Genomic DNA, 27,088 nt, shown 5'->3' with positions numbered 1-27,088 from the left:
CCCTCTGATTGCGGAAGTTCCTCTTTGCGCAGCGCGGAAAACCAGAGCAGGGGGAGCCTGGCTGGGGTGGGGGGGAGTGGACGCACCTGTGTGCAGGGGCCCTCTTTGTGGGACCCGCACCAACCACAGAGACCCAAGCAGAGGATGGATGGGGACGGGCGTGCCTTGGAGAGCCTGGGGGACTTTGTCTCAGGTCCCCTTGTCACATGGGTGAGTGTTGCTGGGAGAGGGGCGCTGTGTCTCTCTGGGGAGAGATGGGAGCCGTTTCCTGGGCAGAGCTGTGCCCCTCGGGAGAGAGGGAGCAATGCCCTTGCGGGGAGCTGTGCCGAGGCAGGGATAGAACCGTGCAGAATCCTGTCCTCCCACGCCCTGCTAAGCCACCCGCAATTGGGACACTGTACCTGCCCCTCTAGCAATGGGGTGGAGAGGGGGCTGGGGTGAGGAGGGAGGGGATCAGGGGTTGGGGGTTAAATGAGGTGAGGTGGGGGAAGCTGGAAAAGTTGGGGTGAATGGGCGCTTGGGGTGAGCTGGGGGGTTAGAAGTGAGTTGAGGGTTTGGGCTGAGGTGGGGGTGGTCTGTGGGGAGAGGGAAGAAGGACCCATCCCCAGGGCTGGTGTGGGGGAGGCTGGGGCCGGCCTGGACACCCTGGCCCTGACACCCTGGGCTGGGCCCGGCCTCCCACAGACAGCTTGGAAACGGGCGTGGGGGAGGGAAGCACATCCTGTGTGCACTGTGAGGGGCAGGGCAGGAGCCTCCATAGGACCCCTGGCTCGTAGGGGTGGGGACCTTGGGCCCGGGGGGAGGGTGAGCAGGGACCCCCTGGAGTGGGGGCACTGGCGTCAGGCCCAGGTCAGGGAGGGGCAATAACAGCGCTGCCTGTCTCCTCTCCCCAGGTGCGGACGCTGGAGAACCTGGTGCCCCTGGGGTGGGTGCAGGACGAACCCCAAAGCCCCAGTGCCCCAGACAGGCAGGCGAGGGCCCGGGAGTATTTCCTGCACCTGGTAGATGGAGCCTTCCTCACCCAAGTCATGGGGCTGATGTGAGTGATGGGCAGTGAGGAAGGGGGAACGGAGGTGGGACCCAGCTGGGAGGCAGTGGGGGGTTTGGGCTTTATTGTGGGGCTCAGCTGGGGGGCCATGAGGAGGGTCTGGGCTGTGTTGGTGGGACCAGCTGGGCAGGCAGTGGGGGACCTAGGCTGTGTTGGGAGGGCTTCTGGGCCGTGTTGGGGGGCCCAGCAGGGGAGCAATGGGGGGACTCTCAGCTGTTCTTGAGGGGCCCAAATGGGGGGCCCAGGCTGTGTTGTACGGCCCATTCTTTTTATTCCCCTCAGCAGAGACCCGACCCCTTGGCGTGCCCGGCCACCCCAGAGCCAGCAGGGCGACGACAGGCTGCGACTCCAGACCCTGCATGCCCTGCTGCGGCAGCTTCGTGCTTTCTACCAGGTGGGGGTGCTGAGATGGGGGGGGGCAGCACGCCCAGGGAGTGAACCTCTGTCCCCTGGGGCGTGGAGTGGCTGGGGGTCTGAGGAGCACGCTTGGGTCTGCCTCACCCCCTTCTGCCTGCCTACACTTGTGCTCTCATACGTGCACGCTTGTGTCTCTGCCGGCAGTGCACTTTCACATGCTCGCATTTGCACACTTGTGTCTGTGCACACTCATGCTCTCGTGTTTGTGGGCCTGCTGCCCCAGCTACGTGCACAGGGAGCTGTTCCTCTCTCACCTCTGTAATGTGCAATCCACAGGGGCAGGCAGGAAGGGGAAGTGGTCAGCGTCTGTGCAGCTCCTGACACACAGCTGAGGGAGTCACTCACCCAACAGTGACACCCAGGGAGCTCCTCCAGCGGGTATGGGACAGACGCAGGGGGAATCCCCCTCCCAGTAGTCAAAGCTTCTTGACACCCAACCTCTGATCTTTGACCTTTGCAGGATGATCTGCAGCAGCTGATTCTAATGACTCCCCCTAATGTGCAGCTTCTCGCCAGAGACCCCCTGACAGGTAACTGTTTGGAGGGGCAGTACCGGACTCAATGGGCCCATAGGTCTGGTCCTTTCTGAGGAGCTGGAGAGGTGGGATACTGGAGGGGATGGGCCCAGGGTCTAATCCCCTGGAGGGGGGGAAGGGGTCTGTCTCTGGCTGTATTCAACCTTCCCTCCCACTGTCTTAGAGCAGGGCATCGAGGAGATGCGGAAGCTGCTGCTGCTGCTGCTGGGGGCTGCCGTGCAGGTACGTGGAGGGTATAGGGGTAGGGGAGTGACCCCCGCCAGGGAGGAGGGTCTGTGCAGCCAGCACTACCTGGTGTCTCCCTGTGCCCCCCAGTAGCGCCTCTGGCTGGCTGGGACGTAGAGCAGCCTTCAATGGGGACTATGGGTTAATGCAAATTTCCTCCCAGGGTTAGGGGTCTCATGGATTTCAAGGCCAGAAGAGCCCACTGTGATCATTCAGTCTGGCCTCCTGTCTAGCACAGGCCAGAGGCTGGCCCTGAAACAATTCCTGGTTGAACTTACCGAGCAGATCTTACAGAACAACATCCAGTCATGGTCAGGGCCTGCCCTCAACCAAATGTCGCCCCAGGCGAGGAGCAACTTCGCCCTCCATTTGTTAAACTTTTGGGTGCCACTAGTACTCCTTTTCTTTTTGCGAATACAGACAAACACGGCTGCTACTCTGAAAACCTGTTATTTTTTACTGCATTTGTACCCCATTTAATGACTTTGATGCACGATTTGCATGCATGATTTATCCCTGTCATATAAGAGGATCAGTTTGCACACTAGGATCTGTAAAGCTGTATTTATTCATGCCATATATAAGCAAATAAAAAATAATAATTTCTTCTAAATTTACAGTAGCTTTTTAATTTTAAGAATAACTGAAATGTACTAACATCAAGAAATTGAACTGTGCCCCAACATTGGGAGGACCAGTATTAAATAAGGTTCCAGCAGGTGACAGCCTTAGAATTTTAACCCTCGCCCTTTAGTTCAAAAGGTCACTTTTCTTGCCTTCATTTGTCCAAACCTTTCTTTGATGGACACTCAAGTAGTGTCAACGAGTGAGCAAAAAAACCTCCCCCTTGAATTTTTCTTCTGAGTTTCCCATCACCTCATCTCTGCCCTCATAACCAGACTGTCACTTCTTCTAATGAATACGAGTTTTCTTGAAGACAGGCTCAACTCCTAAGTTTTCTGCCATTTCTTTGGCAGCAGTGATGGCATCTTCAAATCCATTGTCTCTGTCGGCCACGACGAAATCAAGGCAGATTCTTGTTAAAGAAGTAGCATTGCAATGTCCATCGACTGAGTTTGCAATGCCTTGCTTACAACGTTTGCTTGGAACAGGATATTGTGCCAAACTACAGTTGAGACCAGCAATTGGAAGTCAGTGATCTGGTTTGCCAGGCTTTGCTCCTCGTGTCAGATTCCAGCCTTGGCTTTACTCAACTGCACCAGTTCCGTGAGGGTGTTGTAAACCTCAGTCACTTGGTACCTCACTGGCCTTACACTGTCAATGCGGCTCTCTCAGAGAATGTCACTTAGCAGCTTCACGGTCAGATTTGTAATATTGTCTGTGAGGATCTTCCACCTGATAGTTGGTGCTGAAAAGAGGACATATATCCTTTGCAGTGCTCCAAAGAGAGAGACTGAATCTAAAGAAGATGACACTGCATCTGACACAACCAGGTTGAACCACAAGGCACAAAGAAAGCTCTTGGATTCAGTGCAAGGATCCTTGCGTGGACACCACAGTTTCTTCCCTTCACCTTCGTGCTGTTGTCACAATATCACAGCTGGACTCTGACTTCACTTCAGTTCCTTCTTATATCTCAGACTGACTGACTGGTAACACCCCGCCCCTTGTACGCCCACGAGGGCAGGGCTGACAGCATTCTTGGAGGGTCGAGGAAAATGAATCCACAGACAGAATACCTGAAACATTTTACTTCAAACATTCTATTTTCCCTTTTGTCGCTAACAAAAAAAACAGCCCCCCAAGCCCAGCACCTTAGGCAGTCGCCTGCCCCTAAATCAGGCCCTGGTTGTAGTTTAAACATTGTCAGTGATGGAGAATCCACCATAGCCCTTGGCAAGTTGTCCCCATAGTTAATTCCCCTCACTGGCACAAATTTACACCTTATTTCCAGTCTGAATTTGTCCAGCTTCAATTTCCACTGGACCGTGTTAGACCTTTGGCTGCTAGGTTGAAGAGCCCTTTATTAAATATGTGTTCCCCATGTAGGTACCTCTAGACTGGGATCAAGTCACCCGTCAACCTTCTCTTTGTTAAGCTGAATAGATTGAACTCCTTGAGTCTCTCACTATGGCACGTTTACTAGTCCCTTAATCGTTCTCATGGCTCTTCTCTGAGCCCTCTCCAGGTTTTTAACATCCTTCTGGAATTGTTAGCACCCAATCTTGAGGCAGGAGTCCAGTAGCGGTCCCACTAGGGCATCCCGCGGTGAGGGGGAAACGTGGGGCTCAGGTCCATAGCAGCCCTCAGAGGCACCCTGAGAAAGAAAGAGAGACTGACAGACGCTGACAGCTGTCTCTTTGTCACCCCACATCCCTCCACTCTCTGTGCCTCCTCCCCTTCCTTGAACTCCTCCCACTCTATGCTGCCTCTCTTCCCCTGCACCTCATCCCTCCACCCCCCTCCCATGCACCCCCTCCCCTGCTCATCCCCCTGCACCTCACCCCCTGTGCTGCCCCATACCTGCTCCCTCCACAGTGTGAGCGGAAGGCAGAGATCATTGAACGGATCCAGGGGCTGGACATCGAGACCCAGACTGCGCTGGCCAGTGCCATCCAGGAGGTAAGAACACCCACCATGGGCACGACCTTTTCTTCTGATCCTTGTGGCTAGGTCCCCCCACTTGATCCCCAAGGGACAGTCACCAGGTGGCACCCCATCGGGGAGCACCAGGCTGCCCTTGCCCAGATGCAGGGGCTTGAGGGATAATGGGGGAGCTGTAGACAGGGAGGCTGTAGCACTTGGGCAAGGGGCTGGCCTTGGCAAGACTGCTGTGCGAAGAGCTGCTGTGTAAGGGCTGTGAGGTGTGGGCCTGTGAGAGCTGTGGGAAGGGGAGGCCGTGTGAGGAGCTGGCGTGCGAGTGGAGGCCATGAGGAATGTGCTGGGGCAGACGTGTGATGGGAGGCCGTGTGAGGAGCTGACGTGCAAGGGGAGGCCATGTGAGGAGCTGGCATGTGAGGGGAGGCTGTGTGAGGAGATGGCGTGCGAGGGGAGGCCATGTTAGGAGCTGACATGCAAGGAGAGTCCATGTGAGGAGCTGGTGTGCAAGGGGAGGCCATGAGGCATATGCCGAGGTGGACATGTGAGTGGAGACCTGTGAGGGGAGGCTATGTGAGGAGCTGATGTGCGAGGGAATGCTGTATGAGGAGCTGACGTGCGAGGGGAGGCCATGAGGCATGTGCCAGGGGCAGGCGTGCAGGGCTTGTGACATGTTGCTCTTGTGTTGCAGGTGACACAGGACCCAGGGGTGGTGCTGAGCCTGCAGTGGGGGGCGCTGGCTGAGCTGCACCCCCTGGAGCTGACACGGGTCCTGCAGGATCTGTCCTCCCGGCTGCGGGGCCTGGTGCAGGAACGGGATGCAAGTGCGGAGGTGAGGGGGGCCCTCAGGCACATTCCTGCCACTCTCAGCCCTCCCTGTACTCCTCCCCCCACTGCAGCCCTCCACCTCTCTGGGGGTTTTCCCATCCACTGCTCCCTGGGTTCCCCCGGCCCCCCGAGGCTCTGATACCCCTTCCCCCTCATGCAGTCTCCTTGAGCTCTCCCCATCCCTCTGCCCCCCTCAAATCCCCCTTGTGCTGCCTCCCACTCTCCCCTCCCCCTTCCGTTGTTCCCTGGACATTTCCCACCCCCACCCATTCTTCCCACCCCATGTAACCCAGCTGTCTTGCAGAGGCTGTGGGAGCTGCAGCAGGAGCGAGAGTTGTCGTCCCCCCATGGCCCGCTGCCCCCCGAGGGGCCCTGGGACAATCGCCAGCACCTCAGGGTGCAACTGGCTGACGCCCGGGGCCAGGCTCGGCGCCTGCGCCAGGAACTGTGAGTTGGGGGGGGCACTGATGGGGTGGTTCTGGGATGGGAGGGCAGTGGGTGTAGGTCCTAGGGGCATTAGGGGGCACAGAGGACAAGAGGGGGATCCTGAGATGGGGGGGTTCTAGTGAGGAGGGGTCCTAAAGGGGATTGGGAATAGGTGTGAGGGATGTACCTGGGGATCCCAGTGTGTGTGTGTGGGGAGGCCGTGGGGGTATCCCTGACGTGCCCTCCTGGGGGCTCTGATCTCCTTTCCCCCCCACCCAGGGAGGAGAAGACCGAGGAGCTGCTGGATCAGCACCAGGAGCTGCAGGAGCTGGAGGCCGAGCTGAGGAGGCTGCGACAGGAGGTACCAACACCCCCCCGCCCAATGTCCTGGGCCCTGACCTTGTTCCTCCCCCGCCGCCCCAGTGCCCTGGGCCCTGACCCTGTTCCCCCGACTCTGTGCCCTGACCCTGTTCTCCCCACCCTCAATGCCCCAGGCTCTAACCTAGCACCTCTTCCCCCCAGCACCGGGCGGTGGCCGGGGAGGCGCGCCTGGCGGGCCTGTACCGGGATGAGCTGGATGCCATGCGGGAGAAGGCGGCCCGGGCTGAGCGCCTGCAGGGGGAGCTCTCGGCCCTGAGGGAGCGACTGCCTGCCTTGGAGCGGTGCCGGGAGAAGCTGGAGGTGAGGGGGCATGGGGTGGAGGAGGCACAGGGGATGTGGGGTGTGTCATGGATCCACAGGATCAGGGCTATGCCCCCAGCTTTGGAACAGTCTCTTGGAGGAACCCCACTCCACTCTCCCTTCAGGGCAGGCCGCCTGCTGAGACTGACCCTCTGGGGCTCCAGCCCCTCTGCCCCATGCTGTGAAGAGTCCAGCTGAGACAGGCTCCTGGTGGAGACTTGCCCACTGTGAAGGGATTAATGCAGTGACACCAAACCACACAGAGAAAGGAAAGTAATGCCTAGTGCCATGTGGTCAGCCCAGAGCCCAGCCAGGCTGCAGCCACACTCTCTGACTTCCTCCTTAGTCAGTCCCAGGGGAGAGCACCCAGCCCGTCTCCCCCACCCCCCCAGTCCTCTGGGCACCAGCTGGGGTCTCTGGAAATCCAGAGTCATGAGTTTGTCTTGTCTCTCTGGCCCCTCTGTTGATTGGGTGAGTTTCAACCAGTTCTTTAACAGCTCTTCACAGGGAGGTGAGACACGCCCCTCATCACCATGTCTCTAGTCTGCCCTGAGAGCAAACTTAATCCCTCCCCCGCCAACCCTGGAACAGAGAGGGGAAATTGAGGCACACATAGGATTCATAAAAAATACCACAAAATTCCTAGTTTGTCACAAAGGCAGTGGGGGGCTCTGGGTTAGTGGGGGTGATAGTGAGGGGCTAGTGGGACCAGTGGGGGGGGGGAATGGGGCAATACTTCTTGTCAGGAGGAGTCGGGGGATGGAGAGCTGTAAGGGGCTCAGGAGGCCAGTGTGGGTTTCTCAGCAGGAGGAGTGGGGGAGGGAGACAGAGGGGGTCTGTGTGACAGTTCTTCGGGTACCCAGGACTGTGAATCACCTTGTTACCCCCTGCCTCTAGCGAGAGGGAGTCTTGCCCAGTTGGGTGTCAGCCCCCACGCACTCTCCTCTGGGCTGTGCCTGTCTTTGCCTTGCAGGGTAACTATAGGTTCACCCCAGTCCTTCCTCTGTGATACCCCGCCCGATGCTGGCTACTCACAGAAATCCCAGCTCCTCTGCCCGCAAAGGAGCAGTGCACCCCAGCTGACTAGTTTTACTTTAAATCACTGCTCCTGTAAACCTCACACTTATAATAAAACCCAGGTAGGTTTTGTTAAGCAAGAGCAGAGATCCCACCAGAAATGAGAGGGAAGGAAACAAATAGTTACAATACAAAACAAAATCATAAAATGCTCACGAACCCTTTCCTAGCTAATGAAGTAGGTCTCCCCCCTGACCCCCATCCCCCCACCCCCCAAAAAAGTTCAGTCTGTTGCAGAGCTGGCTGGCCTCACGGGAACCAGGATCCAAACTTTCATGAGAAACACCCCAATCCATCAGATGTTTCCTCTGTGAATAGAAAAGGAGTACTTGTGGCACCTTAGAGACTAACAAATTTATTTGAGCATAAGCTTTCGTGAGCTACAGCTCACTTCATCGGATGCATGTAGTGGAAAATACAGTGGGGAGATTTGATATACACAGAGAAGATGAAACAATGGGTGTTACCATATAGACTGTAACAAGAGTGATCAGGTAAGGTGAGCTATTACCAGCAGGAGAGCGGGGAGGGACAGGACGGGGACCTTTTGTAGTGATAATCAAGGTGGGCCATTTCCAGCAGTTGACAAGAACGTGTGAGGAACAGTAGAGGGGGAAATAAATATGGGGAAATAGTTTTACTTTGTGTAATGACACATCCACTCCCAGTCTTTATTCAAGCATAAGTTAATTGTATCCAGTTTGCAAATTAATTCCAATTCAGCAGTCTCTTGTTGGAGTCTGGTTTTGAAGTTTTTTTGTTGAAGTATTGCCACTTTTAGGTCTGTAATTGGACCAGTGATCCAACTGGTTTTTGAATGTTATAATTCTTGACGTCTGATTTGTGTCCATTTATTCTTTTATGTAGAGACTGTCCAGTTTGGCCAATGTAAATGGCAAAGGGGCATTGCCGGCACATGATGGCATATATCACGTTGGTAGATGCGCAGGTGAACGAGCCTCTGATAGTGTGGCTGATGTGATTAGGCCCTATGATGGTGTCCCCTGAATAGATATGTGGACACAGTTGGCAACGGGCTTTGTTGCAAAGATAGGTTCCTGGGTTAGTGGTTTTGTTGTGTGGTGTGTGGTGAGTATTTGCTTCAGGTTGGGGGGCTGTCCGTAAGCAAGGACTGGCCTGTCTCCCAAGATCTGTGAGAGTGATGGGTCATCCTTCAGGATAGGTTGTAGATCCTTGATGATGCGTTGGAGAGGTTTTAGTTGGGGGCTGAAGGTGATGGCTAGTTCTGTTATTTTCTTTGTTGGGCCTGTCCTGTAGTAAGTAACTTCTGGGTACTCTTCTGGCTCTGGCAATCTGTTTTTTCACTTCAGCAGGTGGGTATTGTAGTTGTAAGAATGCTTGATAGAGATCTTGTAGGTGTTTGTCTCTGTCTGAGGGGTTGGAGCAAATGCGGTTGTATCGTAGAGCTTGGCTGTAGACAATGGATCATGTGGTGTGGTTTGGATGAAAGCTGGAGGCATGTAGGTAAGTATAGCGGTCAGTAGGTTTCCGGAAAAAGGGTGGTGTTTATGTGACCATCGCTTATTAGCACCGTAGTGTCCAGGAAGTGGATCTCTTGTGTGGACTGGTCCAGGCTGAGGTTGATGGTGGGATGGAAATTGTTGAAATCATGGTGGAATTCCTCAAGGGCTTCTTTTCCATGGGTCCAGATGATGAAGATGTCATCAATGTAGCGCAAGTAGAGTAGGGGCATTAGGGGACAAGAGCTGAAGAAGTGTTGTTCAAAGTCAGCCATAAAAATGTTGGCATACTGTGGGGCCATGCGGGTACCAACAGCAATGCCGCTGATTTGAAGGTATACATTGTCCCCAAATGTGAAATAGTTATGGGTGAGGACAAAGTCACAAAGTTCAGCCACCAGGTTTGCCGTGACATTATCGGGGATACTGTTCCTGATGGCTTGTAGTCCATCTTTGTGTGGAATGTTGGTGTAGAGGGCTTCTACGTCCATAGTGGCCAGGATGGTGTTTTCAGGAAGATCACCGATGGATTGTAGTTTCCTCAGGAAGTCAGTGGTGTCTCAAAGACAGCTGGGAGTGCTGGTAGCGTAGGGCCTGAGGACGGAGTCTATATAGCCAGATAATCCTGCTGTCAGGGTGTCAATGCCTGAGATGATGGGGTGTCCAGGATTTCCAGGTTTATGGATCTTGGGTAGCAGATAGAATACCCCTGGTCGGAGTTCTAAGGGTGTCTGTGCAGATTTGTTCTGTGCTTTTTCAGGGAGTGTCTTGAGCAGATGGTGTAGTTTCTTTTGGTAACCCTCAGTGGGATCAGAGGGTAATGGCTTGTAGAAAGTGGTGTTGGAGAGCTGCCTAGCAGCCTCTTGTTCATATTCCGACCTATTCATGATGACAACAGCACCTCCTTTGTCAGTCTTTTCGATTATGATGTCAGAGTTGTTTCTGAGGCTGTGGATGGCATTGTGTTCTGCACAGCTGAGGTTATGGGGCAAGTGATGCTGCTTTTCCACAATTTCTGCCCGTGCACGTTGGCGGAAGCAATATATGTAGAAGTCCAGTCTGTTGTTTTGACCTTCAGGAGGAGTCCACCCAGAATCCTTCTTTTTGTAGTGTTGGTAGGAAGGTCTCTGTGGGTTAGTATGTTGTTCAGAGGTGTGTTGGAAATATTCCTTGAGTCAGAGACGTCAAAAATAGAATTCTAGGTCATTATAGAACTGTATCATGTTCGTGGGGGTGGAGGGGCAGAAGGAGAGGCCCTGAGATAGGACAGATTCTTCTGCTGGGCTAAGAGTATAGTTGGATAGATTAACAATATTGCTGGGTGGGTTAAGGGAACCACTGTTGTGGCCCCTTGTGGCATGTAGTAGTTTAGATAGTTTAGTGTCCTTTTTCTTTTGTAGAGAATCAAAGTGTGTATTGTCTAGTTTTTGTAAAGTCCAGCCAGAGGAAGTGTGTGTGGAAGGTTGTTTTTTTATGAGAGTATCCAGTTTTGAGAGCTCATCCTTAATTTTTCCCTGTTTGCTGTAGAGGATGTTGATCAGGTGGTTCCGCAGTTTCTTTGAGAGCGTGTGGCACAAGCTGTCAGCATAGTCTGTGTGGTATGTAGATTGTAAAGGTTGGCTCCAGGGCACCTCTCCCTATTCTGTGTGATACTGAAACAGTCTTGTCTCTATTCCTAGATAGGGCCGTCCCTGTCTGTTGTAATGGTCTGTCTTTGCCTCCAAGTGGTTTCCGTTGTTTGCAGTTGGCTCTGATGGTTTTCTATTGCTAGACTTGGAGGAGCTGAGGGACGGAGGGGGACTGTGTGATGGTCAGTGAATCTTGGGGGGGCTCTGATGGGGCCCTGTCCCTGACAGGAGGAGGTGTGGGCCAGGGGATCTCGGGAGCTCTGACCGGGCTCTCTCCCTGGCAGGAGGAGCGGGCCTTCTCCCAGGCCCTGCTGGACAGCAAGGCCCAGCTGGAGGGGCAGCTGGAATCTGCCCGCGCCCGAGCCCAGCACCTGTCCCAGTTCGAGAAGGAGAATCTACTGCTGCGGAGTCAATTAGATCAAGTTGAGGAGGTGAGACCCCCCAACGGGCCCCCTGCACCCTCTCCACAGTGCCCCCTACGGCCCCCTGTGCACACAGCCTATCCTGTTACCAGGCTAAATGCTCACTGCCCCTCGCTGGGCTTTCCCCAAGTGACCCCCACAGGTGCCAGCTGGGATCCCGTGATTCACCCCTCTCAGAGCAGCTCCTGGGGACAGCCACGGGTCAGCCAGCAGGTCTCTGTGTCTCAGTCAGGCCGTCAGCCTTGTCCCTGGCAGTCTGGCCGGCCTCTCCCAGCTCACCCAAACCTCTCCCTGCTCTAGAGACTTGTGAGGGGGAGGTCAGGGCTCCTTTGACACCAGGCTTAGCCTTGGGAAGAGGAACACTCCCCAGGCCAGCCGGGGGAACTGGTCCCCATTGCCATTGTTCCCATCACTCCTTTGAAGCTGGTACCTGAGAGGCTCTTTTCTGTGGCTCAGTTTGCCCTGCCCTGCTCTGTTCTAGCTCTGTGCACTCGGGCAGGCAGCAAGGCACAAGAGAAACCCAGTGACCCAGAGCCCTCAGAATAAATGCTGCAGACCTTTTCCCCAGTCTGTCACACACCCCACGGCACCCCTGCTGGGAGAGGCTGGGCTGGAGTAGCAGGGACCTTCCCCCACAAGCAATGCTCCTGCCTTGCTTTTTACAGCGCCTGCTGCTGGGAGAAGCTGGGCTGGAGTAGCTCTCCCCACACCTAGTGCTCCTGACCCTCCCTATGGTGCCCCTTGTAGGACTCTCTCAGAAGTGTAGGGCAGCCCCTATGTTAACAGTCTCTGTGTCATGGATTCACAGGGTCTGGTCTATGTCCCAGCCTTTAACCTGTCTCCTGGGGGTACCCCTCTATTGTGCTGGACCCCAGGGGTCTATACTGTTCTGCAGGGGCAGGCCTGTGGCCTCCAGGACTCCAAAACTGGGCCTTTGGGCTCCAGCTACCCCTGTGTCCCTCCGTGGCTCCCTGCAGCGAGTCCAGCTGAGCTGTCCTCCCGCAAGAGACTTTTCCCCCATCAGGGCGCAATGCTCCTTAGGCTTGGCCTCCACTGAAAAGCTAACTCGACCCAGCAGCGTGGCTCAGGGCACCCCCCTGAGAGACGCAGTGAAGCCGAGCTAACTCCTAGCGTAGACAGCGTTAGGTCACTGGGAGAATTCTTTTGCTGATCTAGCTACCACCTCTTGGGGAGGTGAATTAACTAATGGGACGGGAGAGTCCCTCCGCTCGCTCGGCAGGGTCCGCTCTGAAGCGCTGCAGCTGTGCCACTGAAATGTGTCAAGTGTGGACAAGGCCTCAGTCAGCAACGGCAGCAACACCAGGCGACTGGTTCAAAACCTTCGTTCATCACCTGGTCAGAAGTCTTGGGGTTAGCGTGAGAGAGGCCGGCTCCGGACAGAGTTCCTGCTTTGCTGGGCCCCGGCCCCTGCTTCCCCTGAGCTCCATCCGCCCTCTCCCTGTCCCCTTTGTCTGCCAGGGCCAGGGGCACCGCCATGTGGCTGTGAACCCCGCTCTTCCTCACCCTGCTTCCCGACACCTCTCGTCTTTGCTCTCCGACACAGCCCTGCCACGCTCCCTCAGCTGTCTCTGCAGCCTGGAGTCTGCTGTCTCTGGGGGTCTGCTGATGCAGCCCAGCCTGGACCCAGACCCTCGTGCCTCCTGTTCCATGCCAGGAGAAGCATTGTAGCCCCTCTGCAATCAGTGGGCAACAGTACCAAGGCCGAGGGGGAGACGTAATAAGGCTATTACAGAAAACTCCCGCATGGGTCACTCTCTGCCCCCAGGAGCAGGAGCGGGAGCGTCAGCGGCTGGAGGAGCTGCAGCAGGAGAAGGTGTTGCTGGAGGGGGAGCTGAGGCAGAATCTGGGGGTGCCCCAGCACCTGTCCTGGGAAGAGGAGCAGGAGCCCAGTGAGGCTCCCAATGGTGAGTGCCTCCTTCTCCCCTTTCCCCCAGGCCCCCCAGCTGCCCCCTCCCGGCTCACTGATGTGACACTGTCTCCCCCCAGACCCTGCTGAGACTCCCAAGTCCCTGAGCTACGAGGTGACCGAGGTGACATCCAGCCGCCTGCTAGCGCTGGAGCGGGAGAACCAGGAGCTGCGCCGGAGGCTGCAGGAGGCACTAGAGGCCCCGGGAGAACCCAGGAGTCCGGGCCTTGAGCAGAAGAATAAGGCCCTCAGCAAAGAGGTGAGGGAGATGGGGCTCCTAGAAGAGAATTCAAGGCCCTGTCTGTCCCACCTCTCAGCCAGCCAGTCCCCCGGCCCTGGGGCTGGATTGGAGCTGGCACCCCCCAGAAGGGAAAGACCCTGTGTCCCATTCCTTAACCAGGGGCTATCTGGTGAGGAGTCGAGTATGTGTCGGGGGGGTGTCTGCATGTTGTTTTTTGGGGATAGGAAGGGTTGTGTGTGCCGGGGAAGGCTGTGGGGATTTGAAGGGTGGGATCTCTCTTTAGGGAAGGCTTGTGGAGAGGTCTGTGTGTTGGGGAAGGATAGAGAGGGGGAATCTGCTGGGTTTTAGCGGAAGGGTGGTCTCTGGGGGGGCTGTGTGTTGGAGAGGGTGGAGGAAGAGGCATCTGTGGAGGAGGCTGTGGTGCGGGGGACGGGGATAGGTTGTTTCTGTGGGGGAGTGATGGGAGATGGGGTGTTTCTGTGGAGGGGTCAGTGGAAGGGGGGAGGGGTGCCTCGGCGGGGGGGTCTGTGTGTTGGGGTACAGGGAGAGAGGGTGTCTTCATGGGAGGTGTCTGTGGGGTGAGGGGAGGGCTGTCTCCATGCCGGCCCAGTCCCCCCTCAACCTCCAGTTGCCTGGCACAGGTGCAGCGGCTGGGGGCAGAGCTGGAAGCCCAGCGGGCCCGGAGCTGCCAGGAGCGGGAGGAGCTGAGTGCCGCCCTGCTGGGGGAGAAGGAGCAGCTGGAGCGGGAGCTGCGCAGCTTGCAGGAGCAGCGGCACTGCCAGGTGGGGCACGGTGCCCGGCGGGGAGGGCAGGGCATGGTGTGCAAGGTATTGTCATTTGGGGCAGTAGAGGGGCGCTGCAGGGAAGGCAACAGGCCCTGGCGTGCCCCTAGCGTGGTGCCCCCACATGGCTGCAGGCAGCATGAAGGGGTCAGTCCCATTGCCTGGAGCCTGAGTGGCTGGAGGAGTGGGTGGGCAGGGTGGGAATCCCATCACCCTGCTGCCAGCCTGTCTCCCACTGGAGGAGACCAATGCCATGGCAGAGCATGGGGACAGGGGATTGGCTGCAGGTTGTCACAGATTGACAGGGCTGTTACACCCCAGCCTTTACACAGTCTCCCAGCAGTGCCAGTGACCCCTTTAGTGCACCAGACCCCAGAGCAGCCATGCAGCCACAGCAACTCCAGGTCTGGGCCTTTGGGTGTCAGCCCCCCTGCTCCGCCCGTGAGTTCCCCCCACCAGTGCAACTGCGACCAGACTGCCATGGAGACTCTTCCTTCTCTGGGAGTGACGCGCCCAGAGAGGATCTGCAACGAGGTTGGGCAGCCTGGCCAGGCCAAGGGAGCATTGATTAGTCACCTGGGATCCAGCATCGCCGGGTCCTCAGGCCGGCCTGGGAGCCCAGGCTTCCGCCAGAGCCCATGTTAGTGGGAGCCAGGACCCCAGCATGTCCTGCTGTCCTGAGACCCAGCTTTGCTCTCTGCCCCTTCAGGGAACTGCGACACTGCAGTCATGGGGGGTGACTGCTGCTAGTGCAGACCTAGTGGAGCTAGCTTCAATCTGGCTGGCTTGGACCCCAGAGCAGTGAAGCTGCAGGAGCATGGGCTAGCGCCCGAGTAATGACCAGGGTTTCAGGCAGGTGTGGGCAGTTGTCTGGTCTGGAAGCAGAGAACACCAGCCATGCCTCGCCCCCTTTCCCCTCAGGAATAGCAACACCAAACCTGTGGGTGCAGAGTCCTACACGGGGATCATAACCCTATTACCAAAACTGCCCTTCTTTGGGTGGGGCTGGCTCATATGGCTTAGGCCAGGAGGACACATGGGTAGGCAGGCGGCTCAAAGGCAGCCTGGACCCCTGGGGATCAGCCTGGGGCAGGGCCCTCCTCTTGAGTTCCCACTACAAGGGGCTGGAGGCACCCTGGGCTTGTGGAGGCAATAGAGGGCATCCCTCAGTACATCCAGTTGCTATGCTATTGCTGGAGGCGGGCTAGGGCACAGGGCAGCTTGGGGGGCAGTGAATCCTCACAGGCCTGCTGAATTGTCCCTGGTACCAATGCCAGGTTTGTCTCTGTCCAGATCAGATGCAATCCTGCATCATGCCTGGGGGCAGCATTTATGTGGGGGGTTGATTCCTGCCTTCCTAGGCATTGGGCAAGGGAACCAAGGGAGGCTCAGGCACGTGGCTATGGATTTGGGAATCTAGGGTGCCCCTGACCAGCTCTGTTCCCCTTCCCCCCAGCAGGAGTCTCTGCAGAGCCAGGGGGACCCAGGCGCCTGGGCCCAGGAGCAGCAGGAGGCACTGGCAGAGAGTGGGCGCCGGCTGTGCCAGGTAGAGGAGCAGGCATCCAGCCTGCAGGAGGCATTGCGCCGGCTGGAGGCCACTCACGCCAAGGCCCTGGAGGGGCTGACGGCCTCCCAGGAGGCCCGGGGGCGCCTGGAGCAGGAGTTGCTGAGACTGCGGCAGGAGCTGGAGCAGCAGCACCTGGAGGCCCTGCTTCTGGGGCAGCTGGAGGCCGAGGCCCAGGCGCTGGAGAAGGAGCGGGAGGCGTTGCGGGCAGAGTTGAGCCAAGCCGAGCGGGAGCTGGTGGAGACCCGGGCCAATCTGGAGGCGGAGCGGCAGCGGGCTGGGCGCCAGGCTGAACAGGCGCGGGAGGCCGCGGAGGAGCTACGGGCGTCCGAGCGCGAGCTGGGCACCCTGCAGCGCGGGCTGGAGCAACACAAGGCGGCCCTGACCCAGCTGGAGGGCGAGCGAGGGGCGCTGGAGGCGGTGCTGAGCCAGGCCGAGAGAGAGCGCCGGGCACTGGACAAGGAGACCCGGCGTCTGCGGGCCCAGACCCAGGCCCAAGAGGAAGCACTGGCAGAACAGGGCCGCCGGTCCGCCCAGCTGGAGGCCCAGAGCCGGCTGCAGGCGCTGGAGTTGGGCGGGCTGAGAGAGAGAGCGCAGCGGCTGCGGGAGCTGGAGCAGGAGAGCAAGGGGCTGCGGGAGCAGCTGGCAGCTGAGCGCAAGGCCGCAGCCGCTCTGCGGGAGGTGATGGGGGCATCAGGGGCAGGGAGCGCCAGGGCTGTAAGGAGCAGGAGTGGGAGTGGGGGGAGCTCCTGGCTACTCCCCCCTGGCCTCTCCCAGCAGGGGGCACTGTGGGGAGCAGGGCTGTGGGGGGCACCCTGCAGGTGACAGTGGGGGACAGGGAATGGGGATGGAAGCCTGCCCAGTGGTCAGGGTCCTGGTTGGGGTAGTGGAGGCAGGAAGGGGGGGCCACGGGTGCCCCACTCAGTTCTCAGAGTTTTGCTTGTTCCTGCAGGAGCTGCTGGGCGAGAAGGTGAAGGGGCAGGAGCGGGAGGCTGACCTGGTGCGGCTGCGGGAGCAGCTGGAGCGGAGGGAGGAGGAGCAGCGCCTCCTGGAGGAGCAGCAGGGCACCCAGCAGAGGTAGGCATCTGCAGAAGGCCCATACCCACACTTGGGGTGTACTGGGTGGTGGGGCAGGGATCTTGGGAGACGAGAGACAAGATGGTTGGGGGGCAGGGATCTTGGGGAATGGAGGGGGTGGGGGAATAGGTGTCTTGGGGGGATAGACAGGTGAGGTTTGGGGGACAAAGGTCTGGGGGGCTGGGCAGAGGGATTATGGGGAGGGGGCTGTATAGGGGGCAGGGGATAGGGACAGGAGGGATGGGGGGGCAGGGATCTCAGGGAGGGGGTGGCTGGTCATGGGGGCTAGGAAGCAAGGATTTCAGGGAGGGGGAGGCTGGTCGTGGGGGAGGCTGTGGGGCAGGGATCTCAGGGAGGGGGCGACTGGTAGTGGGGGCGTGGGGGGCAGGGATCTCAGGGATGGGGTGGCTAGTCATGGGGGCTGGGGGGCAGGGATCTCGGGGAGGGGGTGGCTGGTCATGGGGGAGGCTGGGGGGCAGGGATCTCGGGGAGGGGGAGGCTGGTTGTGGGGGGTGGGGGGCAGGGATCTCGGGGAGGGGGCAGCTGGTCGTGGGGCAGGGATCTTGGGGAGGGGGCGGCTGGTCGTGTGGGAGCTGGGGGGCAGGGATCTCAGGAAGGGGCTGGTGCAGTTTCCAGGGGCTCCTGGGTCTAATGTGCCCCCCTCTCGTCCTAGCCAATACCAGAGCCTGGAGCAGCGGCTGGAGTCGTCCTTCAGGGAGATGCTGGCTCTGAAGGAGGAGAAGATCGGCGCCCTCCGCAGCCGGGTGGAGGAACTGCTCGCCCTCAATCAGCACCTGGGGAAAGAGCTGTGCCAGGTGAGATACCACCCCCAGCGCCCTCTGCTGGGAGAGGCCGGGGCTGCAGTAGTCATGAGCTCCCTCCTGCTCCCTTTCATTCCCTCCCTTGTTCTCTATGTCCAGGTGAAGAGCAGCCCTGGGGCCCACCCGCCCGAGGCTCTGGGGGCCGTGGAGCAGGGCCAGGGGGACCCCGAGCCGACGCTGGGGCTTCGGGCTGAGCTGGAGAGTGACACCCTGAGCAAGCATCTCATCGAGGTGGAGCGCAGCGTAAGTCCAGCACAGGGGGTGTATCGGGGGGCCTTTCCTTTGGGATGGGGTGGGGGGGCTGGAATCTGGTGCTCTCTGGTTCCCTCCGCCTTTGGGGTGAGGCAGGGAAGGGGGCTGAGATGGGAGGCCCCTCAGGGAGTCTGGGCAGGGCTGGGAGATGGAGGGAAGGGACTGTGCCCCTTGATAGACTCTGTGGGGCTATGGATTCCTGTCCCCTCTCCTCAGCAGGGGCAGAGATTGTGGGGCTGGAGGCCCCTGAGGGGAGCTGGGGACCCCCCATCACTTGCTGATGCTTCCCCCACAGAACGCGGCGCTGCTGGCAGAGAAAGAGGCTCTGATGGGGCGGCTGGGGCAGCTGGAGTCGCAGCTGGGCGCCCTGCAGGGGGAGCTGCTGAGCCTGCAGGGGCAGAGCGGAGGCCTGCGAGAGGAGAGTGGGCGGCTGCAGGCCCAGTGTGGGGCCCTCCAGGTGAGACAGTCCATCTGAACCTCCCAACCCACCATTGTCCCTCTCACACAGCCCCCTGTGGGGCCCTCCAGGTGAGACAGCCCGTCTGAACCTCCCGACCCCCCGTTGTCCCTCTCACACAGCCCAGTGTGGGGCCCTCCATTGAGTCAGAGTTTAAGGCCAGAAGGGACCCCCAGATCATCTAGTCTGACAAGTCATCCCAAATAAACCCAACCAGAGCCCTCAGGAGCCCTTCCTGTTGTGAGCCCCAGGCAGAGAACAGGGGAGGCTGTGGGACCCCCAGTACCCTGCACTGGCAGGGAATCGCTGCAATGAACCATGCCCAGCTGATCCCAGCAGGCGACCCATGCCCCATGCTGCATGGGGAGGTGAAAACATCCCAAGGTCCCTGCCAATCTGACCTGGGGGAAATTCCTTCACAGCCCCCAATCTGGTGATCAGCTGGACCCTGAGCATCTGGGCAAGACCCACCAGCCAGGCAGCTAGATAAAAGCTTCTCTGGATCAGCTCAGAGCCTGGCCCACCCTGCCTGGCGTCCCGTCTCCACTTGCAGCAGATCTCAGACATTTCAGAGGATAATGAAAAAAACAAACCAACCCAGAATTACTTTTGGTGAAAAAAAAAAACCCTTCCTGACCCTGCAGGTGCCCGGCTGAAGCCCTGAAGCATAATTAGGAACATAAGACATAAACCAGGAGTGACCCGCAGGGCTGCCGAGCCCTGACCCCCTCCACCATAAACAACCCCATCGTGTAATCCCACTCACAAATGTCTCAAGCTCTGTCTTAAGACTAGCTGGATGTTTTGCCCCCCACAATTCCTCTGGGGAGGCTGTTATAGAACCTCCCTCCTCTGATGGGTAGAAACCTTCTCATTGCCAGCCTCTGGGTATGGCTGTACCACAGGCTATCCTAGCATAGCTCTGCCAGCACAGCCTCCGAGGGCAGACTCAGCCTGCATTGACAGCAGGGGCTTTCTGTCGGAATAGGAACATCGCCTCCCTGAACGACGGGAGCTGTGTCAATGGAAGCCCTCTTCTGTCCCCAGCGCTGTCTGCACTGGGGGGTGGGGGGGAAAGGGGGGTGTCACATCTGACTGATGTTGATAGAACTTTTCTGTGTAGACCAGGCCTCCTTTGATTCCTGGCCAGTTTGTCCCCATTTGTTCTTGTGCCAATATTCTCCTTTAGCTTCAGTAGCTTTTCTCCCTCCCTGGGGTTAAACCCACCTGGTGTATTTATAGAGAGCAACCAGATCCCCTCTCAGCCTTTGCCTGGCCAGGCTGAGCTCGCTCAGACTCCTCTCGTAAGATCAGTTCTCTGCTCCCCTGCTCAGCCTGAGAGCTCTTCTCTGCACCGGGCCAGTTTGGATCCCTTGTTCCTGAACACAGGTGATGAGAACTGCACACAGTGTTCCCGCTGAGCTCTTCCCAGTGCCCCGCCCAGGGGCATTAATGCTTCCCTATCACTCCTGGAAATCCCTCACCGGATCCAGCCTAGGATCGCATTGGCCTTTTTTGTGGCTCATGGCATCCTGCGATCAACCCATACCCTGGGGCTTCTCTTGCCTTCTGTTGCTTTCAGGAGATGAGCCCCCAGTCTAGAGGAAATATTAGACCCTAGTGGCATGACCTTGCATTTTATACAATTTCATCCCATGTCTGTCACTCTGGCCCCCAAGGTTTATCCAGTTCTTTCTGTGTAACATTTCGCTCCTCTGTATGGCCGATAGCTCCCAACTCTGTTGTCCTCAGCAGGCTTTGTTCACACCCATCTTTTGGGCTAAGGTCATTAATGAAAATATTAAACGGGATCGGGATCAGGCCCAAGATTGATCCTTGATTCCCTGGCAATTTCCCTCCTGTCTGCAGCTCAGCCTTCTGTACAGCCTGTCATCTTCTCTCCTTTAGCCAGGTCCCTGGGGAGACACCGGCCCTCTGAATTCCCCTGTCCCCCACTTCCCTTACCCCCAGATCCAGTGTGGGGCCCTCCAGGTAAGATACTAACCCCCTAAACGCCACTGTCCCACAAGCAGGCCCAGTGTGGAGCCCCTAGGTGAGACACTGCGCCCCCTGGATGCCCCTTGTTCCCCCAAGCCCTCCTGCCCCAACCCCAGATCCAGTGCGGGACCCTCCAGGTGAGATATTGGCTCCCCCTCCCCCTCCCGCTCCCCTGCATGGTCTCTCTTGTCCTTCCCCCACCCCGTGTCTCTCATTGTCCCCTCCCCTGGCAGGTGGAGCAGGCGGCGCTGCGCTCCCAGAAGGCAGCCCTGGAGGCCCGGGCGTCGGAGCTGCGGGAGCGAGTGGCAGGGCTGGAGGCTGAGGTGCGGGCGGCCCGGCAGGAGAGGGACGAGTGGCGCGGGCGCCACGAAGGGCTGGTGCGCAACCATGACAAGCTGGCGCTGCTGCACGAGCGCCAGGGTGCTGAGCTGGAGGGGCTGCTGGGCAAGCAGGCCGGCCTCAAGGGGGCCCTGCGGGCACTGGAGCAGGAGCACCGAGAGCTGCAGGACAGGTAACTGGAAGGGGCTGGGGGGCACCAGGCCAGGGAACCCCCCAGGGCAGGAGTTGGGGGCACATGGCTGTGACAGGCCAGGGAACCCCAGGGGAAAGGGGAGCTGCAGGGCCAGGAAAGCCTGGGAAGGAGCGGCTGAGAGTGCACAAGGAGGCAGCAGGCCAGTTAACCCTACGGGAGGCGTCTCAGTTCTCTGGGGGGTCTGGTCCCTCAGCCTATCTACAGCCCCTCTGGGAGGAGCTCTGTTATGTGCCAGATCCTGGGCTTAGCATTTCACCAGGCCGAGTCCACAGCTCGACATGCCGAGGGCTGGGGCTCCTGGCTCCAGCACCCCTGTGGCTCTCCAGCCAGTCCCACTGAGTTCAGAGGGGCTTTACCCTGCCAGGGAGCCAGGCACCCGGGGGGGATATGCAGCGACCCAGCTCAGCCTGTTCCAAGCAAGGTTTATTAATCCCCTGGAATCCAGCATTACAGAGCCCCTGGTGAGATGGGGAAGCCCAGCTTAACCCAGAGAGCCTGGGAACAGCCTGGCTGGGCCCTCCCCTCTCAGCACGGGGAGGACTTGCTCGGGCGGATTAGCTGCTGAGACGTACTGGTGACTGCTCTGATCGCAGATCTCTGCGACTGGGGGTGAAGTATAGAACTGTCAGGGGAGCTCCACAGGGGTCCCCCACCGAACGCCAAAGGGGCTGGGAGCCCACCCAGGAGGTTTGGACTCAGGCTGCTCTACACTTAAAAATGAGATGGACCCAACCGCTAGGAAAAGTTCAGGTCTGTGAAAAATGTCATGCCCTGAGCACTGGAGTTAGGTCGCCCCCACCCCCGGCGTAGACACGGCAAGTCAATGGAAGAAAGTTTCCGTCGGCCTAGCTACCGCCTCTTGGCGAGGTGGATTAATGACAGCACCGAAAAACCCTTCTGTGGATGTAGGAAGTACCACAGCCCAGCACTGCAACAGCACAGCTGTAGTGTAGACGTGGCCTGAGCGAGGTCGGCCTGGTTAACCCCCTCTGCAGACACAGCGGGGCTGAGAGAAGAAGTCTGTCGCTACCGCCTCTTGAGGGGTGGACGTACTGCAGCAATGGAAACCCCCTTCCCGACTCCCGGTGTGCTCCCAGCTGGAGCGTGCAGCCTGCCCTGGCTCGCGGCGGTCCCCATTGCTTCTCTGGGGCCCTCCGGGTATCTGGGTCGATTACATCCGCTTTTGGATCACGTACCTGGCTTAGCCCAGGCAGGCCTAGGTGGCTCACAACTGTCCCTTCTCCCTCTGCCTTAAAGAACTGGCCACTCACTAGGCGGGAAGGTTTAAATACCAAGTCAGTGGGGAAACCGAGTCACTCGTGTCATAAAACTCTAACAGTAATTCCTACATTTGTCACGGCAGGTAACCCTGGAAGAGGGATTGGGGGGCACAATGGGGTGGCAAGCCAGTTAACCCCAACGGGGATGGGGCCCGGGGAGCTGCGGGGCAGGTGAATGCAGGGTGTCATGGGGGGCATCCTGTGGGGGTAAGCGAATGTGGGGGCAGCAGGGCAGGTGACTGTGGAGGGGACACCGGGCAGGGCTGCAAGGCAGGTAACCATGGTGGAGTAGCAGGGGTTAGTGAGGCTACCTCCTGGGGGGGTCTCTCACCCCTTTCTCTCCCCCTCCAGGCAGAGCCATCTGGTGGCACAGCAGGCCGGGCTGGAGCAGCGGGAGACAGCCCTGCGGGGGGAGCGGGAGCGGCTGGAGGGGGCTGAGCGGGAACACCGGCAGCTGGGGGAACAGCACGCCCGGCTGCAGGACGAGCATGCACGGTAACCACGGGGGGGACCGGGATATGGGAGACAGGGGTGGCCTGCACGTTGGGGTGGGTGGTGAGATGGGATGGGGGGTCCCTAGCATATGGGGGCAGTGGGAGGGACTGGGATGTGGGGGTAGTGGGAAGTCTGTAGGTTGTGGGGGGAGTGGGAGATGGGGGCAGTGCGTGGGCTTCCCCTCGGAGTCCCCCATTGACCCCTCGCCCTGCGCAGGGTGCAGGCGGTGCTGGCAGCGGCCGAGCGAGCGCAGGAGGAGCAGCAAGGGGAGCTGCGGGGCCTGCGGGGCCGGCTGACGGGACTGCAGCTGGAGCAGGCGCGGCTGGAGGCTGAGGGCACCGCCCTGAGGGAGCAGAACCACCAGCTGGAGGTGGCGCTGGGCCGGATCGGAGACCAGTGTGAGGTGCGCAACCCCCAAGCCTGCCTGCAGTACTCCCGCTCCCCAGCCTGAACCCCCCACTGTAGGTCCCCCCAGAAACCAGAGCGAGGTGTGCAGCCCCCAACCCTGCCTGCGGTACCCCTGCCCCCTCCACTGGGGAGCAGAGCGAGGTGTGGAACCCACTACCCCCAATTCCACCCCTGGTACCTCCCAGCCCCATTCCGCCAGCCTGAACCCCCCCATTGTATCCTACCCAGAGACTAGTGCAAGATGTGCAACACCTGACCTCCCCCAACCCCGTTCCCCCACTCTGACCCCGCCAAGAACACACACACTGCCCGATACCTTTCTCTTCCCAGCCCAGCTTTCCCCCACTACGCCCCCGGTTGGAGACCCATGCAGACCCCCTGATACCTCCAGACCCCCACCCCGGTAGCCACCTGCCACAGATCCACAGCCCCGGTGCTCTGAAACAGTCTCTGGGAGGACCCCTTCAGTGTGTCAGCTCCTGAGGGTCACACTCTCACTAGGGCAGGGCTCTTGGCTTCACCACCTCCTGGGGCCAAACCTTGGAGCCTTCAGCACCCCTGGGTCACGCTGCAAGCTCCCTTCAGCGAGTCCACCTGAACTGGGCACCTGAGGGAGACTTACACACCCGAAGGGAGCAGCGAACCCCCGACTTCCTTAACCTGGAGTCCCTCAGCCAGCGCCGTCACAGCAGGAGGGTTTATTAGGTGCGTGGAACACAGCCTAGAAAGTCCTTCCTTAACACAGAGAACGGAAAGTTACAACCAAGACCTTCTGGGACTGTCCAGAGCCCTCTGCCCCCCCCTCTTTAGTCACAATCACCCACACTTAACAACCCCACCTGGCCCCTCCCCAGTCCTTTGTCCTCTTTCCTGGCAACCATTGTCACCTGGCCCTCCTTAGTCCTTCTTTCTTCAGCTGGTCACACCTGCTGGCTTCCTAAGGTGGGGGGGCCATCCATGGTCGTTAGTCGCCAGGTGCCAAATATCCAGCCAATTGGACTGGTCTTTGTCTGCTGGGACTCTCCATGGGCATTGGGCCCAGACCCCAGGCATCAGACACGCCTATAGCTCTGGGTCTCTGCAAGGAGTAAACCATCTTTTCCTTCCATCTAGTTAGCCAGGCACCACATAGGGGAAACTGAGGCACGCACACTATTCATCCCAACGATTGTGAAAAATTCGCACTCCATCACACCACCCACAGCCCAGCTCCCCCTGCTCCAAGCAAACAATGGGAGCTGGTCCTCCCCATTGAACCCCCAATCAGAGAGTGCTTTCCCCATTCTGCACCTCCAGCCCCACTCCCTCTGTGAGGGGGAGCCCAGAGGGGCATGGCCCGTCCTATTCATAACTCTGCTGCCCCCCAGCTCCTGGCCCAGGTGAAGGGGAACCAGGAGGAGGAGAACCGACACCTGCTGCAGGAGATCCAGAAACTGAGCCAGGAGAACCGCACCCTGCTGGAGCGCAGCATGGAGAGCCGGGAGCAGTATCACTCGGAGCAGCGCCAGCACCTGTGAGTGCCCCCCTGAGTGCCTCCCTTGGGCCAGTGCGGGAGGTGTGCAGGGAGGGGGCAGATTGGTGAGGCCGGCTGGGGGTGTCGGGGGCGCAGGGCAGTCCTGCTGTGGAGTACAGCGGGCAGGGAGGTCACCCCCAGATTCATATGCTGTCCTGTGCTCACCCCCCAGGGATAAGCTGAACGAGCTGCGCCGGGAGAAACAGAAGCTGGTGGAGAAGATAATGGACCAATACCGAGTGCTGGAGCCAGCGCTGCCCAAGAACAAGTGAGTGTGTCCACCCCCCAGGGCTGGCCCCAGCCACGGACCCCGCAGGGGCCAGCCCTAGCCAAGGGAATCTCCTAGGGCTTGCCATGGACTTCCACACCTGCCCCCTCGCCCGGGAACCTTCTCTGCCATCCTGGGCCCCCCATCCCCTGAAACAGACTGAGCCACCAACCCTCCAAAGCTGGCCCCAGCCAGGGGACCCCCCCGTTTTTCCTCAAACTAGGGATACACCTCCCAGAGCCTAGGACTCCCCCCCTCCCAGGGCCAGCCTGAGCCAGGGACCCTCCCTGACAGTTGACCTGAGTCCCCCTGCATGGGTCAGTGTTGGGGGGGTGGAATCTCCCAGGATGCGTGTGGGGGGCTGGCCTAGGCCCCCCAGCTCCTGCCCGGAAGCATGAGACCCTCCTGCTCCCTCCACCCCACAGGAAGAGCAGCAACTGGATCGCGGACAAGATGAAGAAGCTGATGAAGCCGCGGCGCGAGCCCTCCCGGGAACAGCAGCGCCCCCTGGCTGAGGGGGCCAATAGCATTGAGAATCTGCCGGGACTTGGGCAGGATGGACGCGCACCTGATGGGGGTGAGTGTCCAGGACCCTCCACCTCGTGGGATGTGGGGAGCAGAGATCAGGACAGGGGATGGGACCCAGGCATCCACGACGGCCATGCAGTGCTTGCAGCCCTAGGGATGAGAAGAGATTGGGACAGGGGATGGGACCCAGGCATCCGGGATGGCCCCTCAGTGCTCCCAGCCCCTAGGGATGGGGGAAAACCAGGCCAGGGATGGGACCCAGGCATCCAGGATGGCCCCTCAGTGCTCCCAGCCCCTAGGGATGGGGGAAAACCAGGCCAGGGATGGGACCCCAGGCATCCGGGATGGCCCCTCAGTGCTCCCAGCCCCTAGGGGTGGGGGAAAACCAGGCCAGGGATGGGAGCCAGGCATCCGGGATGGCAGTGCAAGGTGCTCCCACGCAGGACTCACCATCCCCTGCCCCACTAAGCCCAGCTTTGCCCACAGACTCCGGCGCCCCTGCTTCGCCTGTGCCCCTGCGCAAGGCCAGCAGCATGCTGAGCCTGCCCGACACCCAGAGGGTGAACCTGCGGCTAAATCGGCGCAAGCTGAGCTCCCGCGTCCTGGTCAGCGAGTCCTTCGGGCCTGGGGACGCCACCCCCCGGCAGCGCTTCCGGCAGCGCCAGCGCCCCCTTGCCTTCCTGGGGGGCTCCCGCGAGGAGGCCGCTGCCTCCTGGGAGGCCCAGGAGGGGCAGAGACTCCCCAGTGCTGGCAGTGAGGAGAGAGGTGAGGTGTCATCCCCGGATGTGGGGATACAGAGAGAGATTGTGGGGGCAGGGACTGGGGAAGACTTTACTCCAGATATCGGGTGTTGTCCCTAAGTTATGGGGGCATCCCCCCAGATGGGGGCAGGGACTGGGGGGCATCATCTTTGGATAAGAAGGGACATTGGGGGTGTCACCCCCAGATGGGGGGCAGGGACTGGTTGGGGGTGTCACTCCCAGATGGGGGGGCAGAGAGAGAGATTCTCCCCCAACAACCAGAAGAGAGGGGGGAGGAAGAGTGGGGGTCAGGGAGGGGATCTCCTCTGGAGTGGGGGGTCCAGTTGGAGCACGGCAGGGGATCCAGAGAGCTGAGATCGACTGGGGGCTTGGGGCAGGTGTAACTGGGGGTCCTGTCTCTGCCCAGGGCTACTGCAAGGGAAGGAGAAGGCACCGCTCTCGCCCCAGCTCAGTCAGTGAGCCTAGCTCAGCCCCGCCTGGATGACAGCGATGCAGGGAACCGAACCAGGAAGGGGTCCTGCTACAGCCCCAGCTCCCAGGATCCTCCAGCAACATGCCAGGGGCACAGAGAATTGGCTCTGCCCCCCCACCCCCCATCTCAGCCCCTTATCCCTACCACCCCACAGGGACTCCTGCCCTGACACTGGCTCAGGATTTGTATTGTTTTTCTATAATTTATTAGAAATAAAATGTATTATTTATCGTCCCATCTGCTGCTGTCATTCCACCCCGCCCCACATCACGCCCGCTCCCACCCCTTCACTCGCCCCCATGCACCCTCCATTTCCTCCCCTTGCCCCTCCCCACCGCCTCGCCCATTCTCCCCCGCTTCCCCCCAGGCACTGATGGGAGGGAA

The 27,088-nt window shown here is 59.3% G+C and overlaps 1 protein-coding gene across 5 annotated transcripts; it reads left to right on the top strand.

Moving 5' to 3' along the window:
- Positions 1 to 20: 20 nt before the first annotated feature.
- CCDC88B (coiled-coil domain containing 88B) lies at positions 21 to 26,938 on the top strand. Of its 5 annotated transcripts, none has more exons than XM_043551220.1 (27): positions 21 to 210; positions 894 to 1,039; positions 1,331 to 1,442; positions 1,926 to 1,995; positions 2,165 to 2,223; positions 4,726 to 4,809; positions 5,477 to 5,617; positions 5,918 to 6,060; positions 6,319 to 6,400; positions 6,562 to 6,720; positions 11,191 to 11,337; positions 13,115 to 13,253; positions 13,336 to 13,514; positions 14,138 to 14,278; positions 15,735 to 16,523; positions 16,795 to 16,919; positions 17,593 to 17,734; positions 17,840 to 17,983; positions 18,288 to 18,449; positions 20,681 to 20,958; positions 22,611 to 22,754; positions 22,971 to 23,157; positions 24,530 to 24,675; positions 24,848 to 24,943; positions 25,369 to 25,520; positions 25,958 to 26,236; positions 26,639 to 26,938. In XM_043551220.1, the coding sequence occupies exons 1-27, from the start codon at positions 145 to 147 to the stop codon at positions 26,689 to 26,691; spliced, it is 4,365 nt and encodes a 1,454-aa protein (XP_043407155.1). In that variant the 5' UTR covers positions 21 to 144; the 3' UTR covers positions 26,692 to 26,938. The 5 variants fall into 5 exon arrangements, 4 of the variants coding, with proteins under 4 accessions (XP_043407155.1, XP_037761348.1, XP_037761347.1 ...); XM_037905420.2 differs by having other exon boundaries at positions 24 to 210; positions 1,334 to 1,442; positions 15,738 to 16,523; XM_037905419.2 differs by having other exon boundaries at positions 24 to 210; positions 15,738 to 16,523.
- The last annotated feature ends 150 nt before the right edge of the window (positions 26,939 to 27,088 follow it).

This window comes from Chelonia mydas, chromosome 7 (genome assembly GCF_015237465.2).
Source record: "Chelonia mydas isolate rCheMyd1 chromosome 7, rCheMyd1.pri.v2, whole genome shotgun sequence".
In the NCBI taxonomy this organism is placed as follows: domain Eukaryota; kingdom Metazoa; phylum Chordata; order Testudines; family Cheloniidae; genus Chelonia; species Chelonia mydas.
This window is presented reverse-complemented; position numbering and strand designations above follow the sequence as displayed.